General features: G+C 45.7%; 1 protein-coding gene across 1 annotated transcript in view; it reads right to left on the reverse strand.

Annotated features, from left to right (window-relative positions):
- The window catches only part of VPS26B (VPS26, retromer complex component B), a 24,045-nt gene extending 15,731 nt beyond the window's left edge, over window positions 1–8,314 (reverse strand). Inside the window, exon 1 of the mRNA XM_004714209.2 lies at window positions 7,790–8,314. Coding sequence (XP_004714266.1) covers window positions 7,790–8,012 — 223 coding nt within the window. The 5' untranslated portion in view covers window positions 8,013–8,314. The remainder of the gene's footprint in view (window positions 1–7,789) is intronic.
- Window positions 8,315–8,651: the final 337 nt, after the last annotated feature.

Below are 8,651 nucleotides of genomic sequence, written 5' to 3' on the forward strand. Positions count from 1 at the left end.
TCCAGGACAGATGACCCCTTCAGGACCAGTGGTGAGAGTGGCAATACCCGGAGGATGGAGGGAAGGTGGGGTAGAAAGGGGAAACTGATCACAAGGATCTACATATAACCCCCTCCCTGGGGGACAAACAACAAAGTAGGTGAAAGGAGATGTCAGACAGTGTAAGACATGACAAAATAATAATAATTTATAAATTATCAAGGGTTTATGAGGGAGGAGGGGACGAGGAGGAAGGGGGAAAATGAGGAGCTGATACCAAGGGCTCAAGTAGAAAGAAAACATTTTGGAAATGTTGATGGCAACATATGTACAAATGTGCTTGACACAATGGATGCATGCATGGATTGTGATGAGTTGTATGAGCCCCCAGTAAAATGATTTTTAAAAAATTAGCTCCCTATCATTTGATCTCCCTTATGATCCATTTAAATTTGTTCTAATTTTCAATCTTTTTTGCTTTCTTTTCGATAGGTTTTTCCTCTGTTTTCCTTTGTTGTTCTTGTTTTTGTTTTTAAATGTTTTCTGTACATGAATCCAGGGTAGGTAAATCTAGAGGATACTTAGTAACTGGATTAATGGTTCCTTAGGAGTATGGCAAAGTAAGTTTGGGCGGGGGTGGGGTGGGAAGGGAGCTAATAACAACGAGTACAAAAATGCAGAAAATGTTCTGAAATGATGGTTGTACAACTCTTCTTGATGTTACTGAACTATGAATTGCATGATATATGAATTATATGCCAATAAAACTGCCAGGGAAAAAAAGAACCCCCATCTTCTTAGGCCCAGCCTACCAGTACTCCAAGCTAGGGCAGTATCTAGCCCTGCAGTGTGGAGACAACTGTCCTCAGAAGAATGACCCTGCTCTTTCTAGAGCTGGCTCTTGCAAATCTGTTCCTCCTCATATTGGTAACACCTCCTCCATCAGACAGCAGGGAAGAGTGGCAAATGTGTGGTCTAAATGAGCTGAATTTGGCTTTTTAATTTATCATTTACAAGCCATCTGTGATGCTTTTGTATAGCAAAGGGGCAAGCATTCTTTACTCTTTACCGCAAGTATGGGTCCCTCCCATATTTTAAAACAGAAAACAAAGGCTTTTTTATTGCAAGAAGACTGGAACTGCCTTTATCCCATCCCAAAGATGCAACTCCAAGTTCATTTGCAGGTTGCCCCTACTGCCAAAGCCCTCAGAGAGGAGGCATTGTGACGTAGAGGCAGGAACTGACAGAGCTGTTTGTTAGGATAACTTCCCTGTCCCTGGCTTCCTTCTCAGCCCAATAGGAGGAAATAACTTGTACTCAGGATGTTTCCATGATGAAACTTGCCACCAACCGCTAAGAAGTGACTCTGCTGCTTTGGAAGGAAAGCAAAGTTTTTGTTCCACTAAAGGCACTGCTGTTATACGTGCCGCCACGAGCCAAGAGCATGGTCAGCCCGGTGTCAGGCCTGTCAGTCAGCAAAAAGGCCCTCCAAGGAGCTTGTTTTCACCCCGATTTCCCAGTCACTGTTTGCCACCCAGCAGCTCAGCCAGAATTCTTGCTTGCCACAGGCCCCCCAGCCTTCTGGAGGAGCCACACCTCTGGGCTGCCTCACACAATTCATGCAGATGCCCAGAGTCAATCAAGTTACTCCTATGTGTCTTTCACTTAGTATTTCAGGGTTAATAAATTAAAATATGGAAAGTTTCCGGAGTTGTAACAATAGAGGCTTGGTTGGTGGCAATGGGCACAGACATAGCCACTTGCATTACTTGTCAAAAATTAAAAAAAAAATTCCCGATAATATCTATTTGGTATTGGGGCAGAGGGGAGCCCACACCTGCCCTCTGCGTGTGTGACCTTCCAGTCACATCTGATTTTTCTAACCCTGTTAGCCACAAAGGTGACCCTGTTTCACCTCGCATCCTCTATTAACGCTCCATAAATGAGTCCAAGTAAAAAGTTGTCACTCTTTCTAACTCTTAAGAATATTCTTCCCCCACAGGACTCCTTAACAGGACATCTTTTTAAAATTGTTGGCCATTAACTGCTAAAAGAGGGCAGTGATGGCTTAGCGATGGAATGTTTCTCTTCCCTGGTTTAAGTTCCACTCAGCGCATCTCACGCAAACCGCCACCCGTCTGTATAACTTGCATGTTGCTATGAGACTGAACAGGTTTCAGCAGAGGTCGGCATTAACACACGTTAGAAAGAAAAGCCTGGTGATCTATTCCCCCAAATCAGCCCAGGGATGTCCTATGGGTCACAGTGATCGGATCCTGTTATGCATGCACTGGGGAGTGCCTCAAAGACACCTAATAACAGGATGAGTTGGATTTGCCTTGACAGCAGCTGACAACTGCAACATGAATTGGGGTTACCTGGACAGCAGGTAACAACATCAGTTGCCGCTCAAGTGGTTGGGCCTTTGGCTTCTCTCTCCATGGACCTAATGGGGGAGATAACCTCCCTATACATTTGTTGACAGTTCTTGAGCACAGACCAAGCCTTTGGATAAAGTATGCTACATGCATACTGATTGGGCTTAAAAAGCTTACCAAAGATTACAGAAAACTATACATGAGCTTAACGTTCTCAGAGGCAATGTTCGAATGGCACTGTCGGAGCAGTCATGTAGAAGGAATGAATGGCGAAAGGGATCACAGGTCTTACAATCTGTATCTTCTTACATAAGGAAAAGTCAGCCTCAACTCGGCCTAGGAAATGTGATTCAAGAAAAATGCAAAGGTAGGTGAACTTTATGTTCAGATTTAATACCTCATTATCTTAGTTCTCTCAGCAAAGCTGCTGTTCAAGAAAGTGTATGGTGGGGTAAGGCTTGCGATGGACTCAGGTGAGAGCTATACTCATGGTCAACTGCCTCCTCTGGGAGAACAAGCAGAATGCCTGGTTCTTCACCTTGATTAACAAACAAATCTGCACACTTCCTTCCTTTAATTCAAAGAACTCTTTTAAGAGAGAAAAACCCAGACCATGGCTTCTGCCAATTCTTATATCTGACCAGCTTAACCAGTTAACAAATGTTTACTGAGCATTACCATCTGTGAGGTATTGAGGTTAGAGGTGGGGATACAATGATGTCTTTCAAGTGTTCATGGTTTAGGGAGGAAAACAGATTTGAGCACAGACCAAGACATTGGATAAATTATGTATATGAACACTCAACAAAGGAGCTAAGAACTGACTGTACAGGTCACAGTTTTTTAAAGGATCTTCTAGCTGAGAAGTTGGCGGTTCAAACCCACCTATGAAGCAAGGCCTGGCAATCTGCTTCTGAAAGGTCAGTCTTGAAAATCCGATAGAGCAGTTCTACTCTGCACATGTGGGGTTGACATGAGTCAAAACAGACTACATGGCAACAAGAAGCCCCTGAAAACTTTTGGATGGAACAAGCTTAACCAGGAAAGCGAAACATGGCAATCATTATCATTTTAAATTTCTTTTACTGAGTACCTACTACATGGCTAAGCATTATATTTCTGTACTTCATACATACTATCACCAATCCTCACAACTCCCTAGCAAAGTTGGTATTATAAACTTTGGCGGATAAGCATTGGGCTTGTTCATAGCAAGGTTGGCGGTTCAAACCCCCCCCCCCCCAGCTGCTCCATAGGAGAAAGAGGAGGTGGTGTGCTTCTGTAAACATTTACCACCTTTGAAACCCTATATAGCAGTCCTTCTCAACCCTCATGTGGTGGTGACCCCCAATCATAACATTATTATCATTGCTACTTCATCACTGTCATTTTGCTACTGTTATGAATTGGGCCACCCCTGTGAAAGGGTCGTTCAACCCCCAAAGGGATCGAGACCCACAGGTTGAGAACCGCTGCTCTATAGGATCACTATTAGTCAAAATCAACTTGATGGCAGTAAGGTTGTCTCCCCCCCTGCCCCCTGCTTTGGTGTAATATACCGTATATACTCATGTATAAGCTGAGTTTTTCAGCACATTTTTAATGCAGTTTTTGTGATAAAATTAGGTACCTCGGCTGATATTCAGGTGGCTTATACTCGAGTATATATGGTAAATAACTTCAGTCTGCTTGGCCCTTAGTGGAAACATAGGTGGGACATATATACTTTCATCAAGAGGAAAAAGAGATTAATCATAAGACTAAAAAAAGGTAATAGACTTCATTTCAAGTTGGAAAATTCTCCCCCACTTCATTTTTAGTAAAGTTCACGCTGGAAGGCAGGAAACCCAAATCACTGTTTTTTTTAAAATTAAGTAATTATTTTCCCATTATGTTTTATCATGGAAACAATGAGGAAGGAATCAACTGGGAACAAAATACAGCAATATCAATTTTTTCACCATCATATATCATTTGTATAGTCAGGCCTCAGAACGTGACCAAAGTTTCACCAACTTCCGATCAGATCATCAGATTACTTCATGCATAGTCAAAGAGTGCAATGAAGGAGAAAACCACATGACCACAACTTCAGCAGAGTTACTTTCTGGGCTCACCCTTGGGCCTGAGGTCAGCTCCTATGATCTCGGAGATGCAACTAATCCTCACTCTGATTCTTTGGGGGAATCCTGGAAGGTTGAAGACTAGAAATGTAAGGGACTAAGAAAAAATCCTTAGCCCACTGCCATGGAGTTGATTTCTACTCTAGCGACCCTACCGAGGGTTTCCAAGGCTGTCAGTCTTGATGGTAGCAGACACAGCCATCCATTGTTCTCATGAAAAGCGGCTGCTGGTTATCTTGGGGTTAGCAGACCAATGCTTCCCTGACAGTGTCACCAGGTATCCTAAAAAGTCACTGTGTTCTGAACTAGATTAGTAGCACATTCCAATCAGCCCCTTTATGCATTTTAGGAACACAAACTCCTTCTTATACCAAGCATGTGCAAGTTAAACATAACTCGATAGGCTATTCTGATACTCTGTCCCCAATCATGCAATACATCCTAGAGTCAAATATTGATAAATGCATTATGCATTATTCTGAATCCTTCTATTACCACTCCATTGTCTGGAATTTCTGAGAGATTTAAACAGGAGAGATTTAAACAGTTGAGCATGCAACTACTAGCTGAAAGCTTGGTGGTTTCGAGGGAGTCCATTTCTACATTGACACACATGGGGTCGCCCAGAGTCAACAACATAGGGGCTCAAAGTGTAACCTTCTGGAATGTTCAATTGTCTTTCAAAGTGACTCTATTACCCCTGCTTTACAGGTGAGAAAGCTGGGGCCAGAAGAGGGGCAAGACTGCCCCAAAGCTGCGTGGGCACCTCAGCCTAGAGTACTCGGTGCCTGGGAAGAGCTTTCAATGGAAACATCAGAGGATTCTAAGGAATCTCAGCTGGGATAATACCTTGGGATTTTAGACGTTAGACCAGACAGGGCAGGTACAGCAGGCAGCCTGCTCAACTACTTTATATTCAGCCTAGACCAGCTAATTTATTCAGTCTTGAACCTTTCAGATTCCCTCTCAGGCCTTAGTATGGTAGTACATACAAATTAAATTTATCTGTTTATAATTTCTCTTATGAAATCAAAGGATATGTGCAACAACTTTAAAATACTACTTGAAAATACAAAATTCCAAGTACACAAGGACCTCATGACAATTTCACATATTATGCTTACTATGTAAAATGTTTTATATTAAATTAAAAATGCTTTATCTAAATCTGCTGCACAAGATCTCTTTACAGGATTGAAAAGCAAGAATGTTAACTTGAGGATTAAGGTGTGCTCGACCCATGCCATGGTATTTTCAATCTCATCTGCATGTAAAAGATAGTTGGACACTGAATAAGGAAGACCAAAGAAGAATGGCTGCATAGGAATTATGATGCTGGAACATGGACTGCCAAAAGTACAATCAAATTGGTCTTGGAAGAATGGACCACCAGAATGCTCCTTAGAGGGAAAGATGGCAATACTTGGATATGTTGTCAGGAGAGACCAGTGCCTGGAGGACATGGTGTTTGGTAAACTAGAGGGGAAGTGAAAGAGACAGAGGCCCTCAAGCTGATGGACTGATCCAGTGGCTTCAACGATGGGCTCAAGCACAGGAATGACTGTGATGATGGCAACATTCCACTGTTGTATGCAGGTTGCTAAGAGTCGGAACTGACTTGCCGGTACCTAACAACAATAACATATTCATTCCATCTACCCAGTGTTCTTCACCAGGGACAAGTCGGAGCTCTTCTTGGCATTATTTAAAGATACTTGTGGCGGTCACACTAGTGGATCCACTGGAATTGAATAGGTAGAGATGCCACAAAAGATCTTGCAACAAGAGCAAGCATTATGGAGCCCAAAATATCTGCAGTCCCGCTGAGAAGCACTGCCGCTGACCCTGTCTAAGCCAGAAGCAGGAAATCAGAAGGTATGCAACTCATTCTCCACACCCTCATCTGGTACAGTGAAAACAAAACATACAAACAAAACCCCAACCCTAAGGCCCATTGTTGTCGAACTGATTCCAACTGAGAGTGACAACTGCTCTGTAAGGTTTCTCTGGTTGTGACCTTTTGGAGCAGGCAGTCAGGTCTTTTCTCTGAGGTGACTCTGGGTGGGCTAGAATTTCTTAGTCAGTTGAGTGCTTAGCCACTAGCATCAATGAGTAACTCGGGTGTTGTGAAAGGCCTTTCATATTCTGGCTTTTCAGTAAGGACCAAAAAAGTTCCCAGAGGATCAACCAGTCTTCAATCTTGTTTAATTTTCTTAAGTAGCAGAGGCGAAATGTTCCAGGCTGACCCCAGGACTGAATAGCCAGTGTACAGGGCTGTTCTGGGGTTCCTTCTAATTATGCTTCAGTGTGTCCTGCCTCTGTAAAAGAGGGTAACAAATTCTTTGCTCTGCTCTCAAGATCTGAGAGCATGTTTAGCAAGTTTGACCAGGAAGGCACTGAAAACACTACTACAGATGTAATGTGTGGTATTGGTTATGGGCTTCTCTACGAGGACTATTCAGCTCACAGGGTACTTATTTGAATCTACTCCTGCCTGATTTATTTCACAATGAAATAAATTAAAACCCTCAGGTTTTAATAAACACAATGCTACAAGTAACTTTAGAATTGCACACAACCCAGTCCTGACTGCAAGCTCCCAAATCTTCTCTATCTTTACTGCTTTTGATCATCTGCTCCTAATGTGTAATAATCATATTTAAAGACCATTCCAGCATTAAGAAGTGTGGATCATTTAAGTGTAGCTTTAGAGATACGATTTGTCTTTAAGGAAAAAAATGAAAACTAGCATTCTAACAAGTCTTAAATAAATACCAGCTAGGTAATCAATAAGGCCACGGATTATAAATACCAGGAGATGGGACGAGCATGAAAATGAGAAAACTGGGCAGGCAGTGCCTCTTATCCACATCTCAAAGGAAGAAGGCATGGGTAGAAATGCAATTAAGTGGGGCAGGGCACCCTTTGACTCTGGAAGTCCCCATATAAAGTTGAGAAGGTCAATATTACAAGGATCATCTCTCTTAACAGGTCCATCTAGAGCCAGAGCTGAGTTTAGCTGGATGTGAAAGAGGCCACATGGGTACTTTAAGGGGCAGGTACCCATAGGTGTAAGGGCCTGATGGGGCCGCCTCTCATGCCCACCTCCTCGCCAGGCGCTGCCACATCTGACAGGGATGGCAGTCAGTCACGCAGGGAGTCACCATGAGCCAGCCGGGCTTGTAAGCTGGGCCCAGGCCCCAGCATGTGTCTGACAGGAGACTGTCAGGCCTCTAGGGCTGGGCCCCAAGCCACTCCTCCACCCGTACCTCCGTGCTACTTTCTGCTCTTGGCGTAGCACTAACTCACCTATCTGCCCGATGAACTCGATCTTGATACCCTGGTGCTCCAGCCGCTTGTTAGGATTCTTGAGTACGAGGCTCACCTTCCCAGAGACCGTCTCCCCGTCATAGAAGAGAAAATATTTCTCCTTCTTGCCGTCCTCCGTTTTGTGCTCGGCCCGCTTCCTGCTCTCTGCATCGCTGAGCACAATCTCCACCTCCACGCTCTGTCCAAAGCCGAAGAAGCTCATCGCACCGTCGGCTGGGCTGGGCTGGGCTGGGCTTAGGCTACTGTCAGCAAGGCCCACTCCTCCTCCTTCTCGGGTGGGCGCTGAGCTAGGTGCAAACCAGAGAGCTGGGTGCTGGGTGCTGGCTCCGGCTTGGTCGATGGAACCGCAGCTCCGCTCTGCGCGCCCGGCGGGGCTAGGGTTCGGGCTAGTAGCGTGCACGCGGGTGGGCTGCGGTGCGCGGGGAGGGGCTAGAGCGACCGGCGCTGGACACGGTGTCCGCGGAGGCGCCTTCAAGGGCCGCTAGCCCCTGCAGCCCCCAGCAGCCGGTGGCCGCGTGCGGACAAGGATCCGGGCAGCGATGCCGGCCTCGCCGCGGGGCACCCCAAACCCGGAGTGGCGCGACAAAGCCCGCACAGGTCGCCGCTACGCCGGCCGGGCGGGACTCGGCGCCAGGCAGCAGGACTAGCCTCCAGGCTCGGGGCAGTGCGGCGCACCGTAGTGCTACAGCGAGGGAGGACCGCCGGGCGGACTCGGGTACTCTCCGGCAGCGGCCAGCGGGGTACCAGCGCCTGCGCAAAGCCCTGCTCGGGCGAGCAGGCGAGGCGTGAAGACATTGCGCATGCGCAGCGGGAGACGGGTGGCCGGCCTCGCCCTGAATCG

This window comes from Echinops telfairi, unplaced genomic scaffold (assembly GCF_000313985.2).
Source record: "Echinops telfairi isolate 266 unplaced genomic scaffold, ASM31398v2 ScPeMD7_5592;HRSCAF=6446, whole genome shotgun sequence".
Taxonomy (NCBI): domain Eukaryota; kingdom Metazoa; phylum Chordata; class Mammalia; order Afrosoricida; family Tenrecidae; genus Echinops; species Echinops telfairi.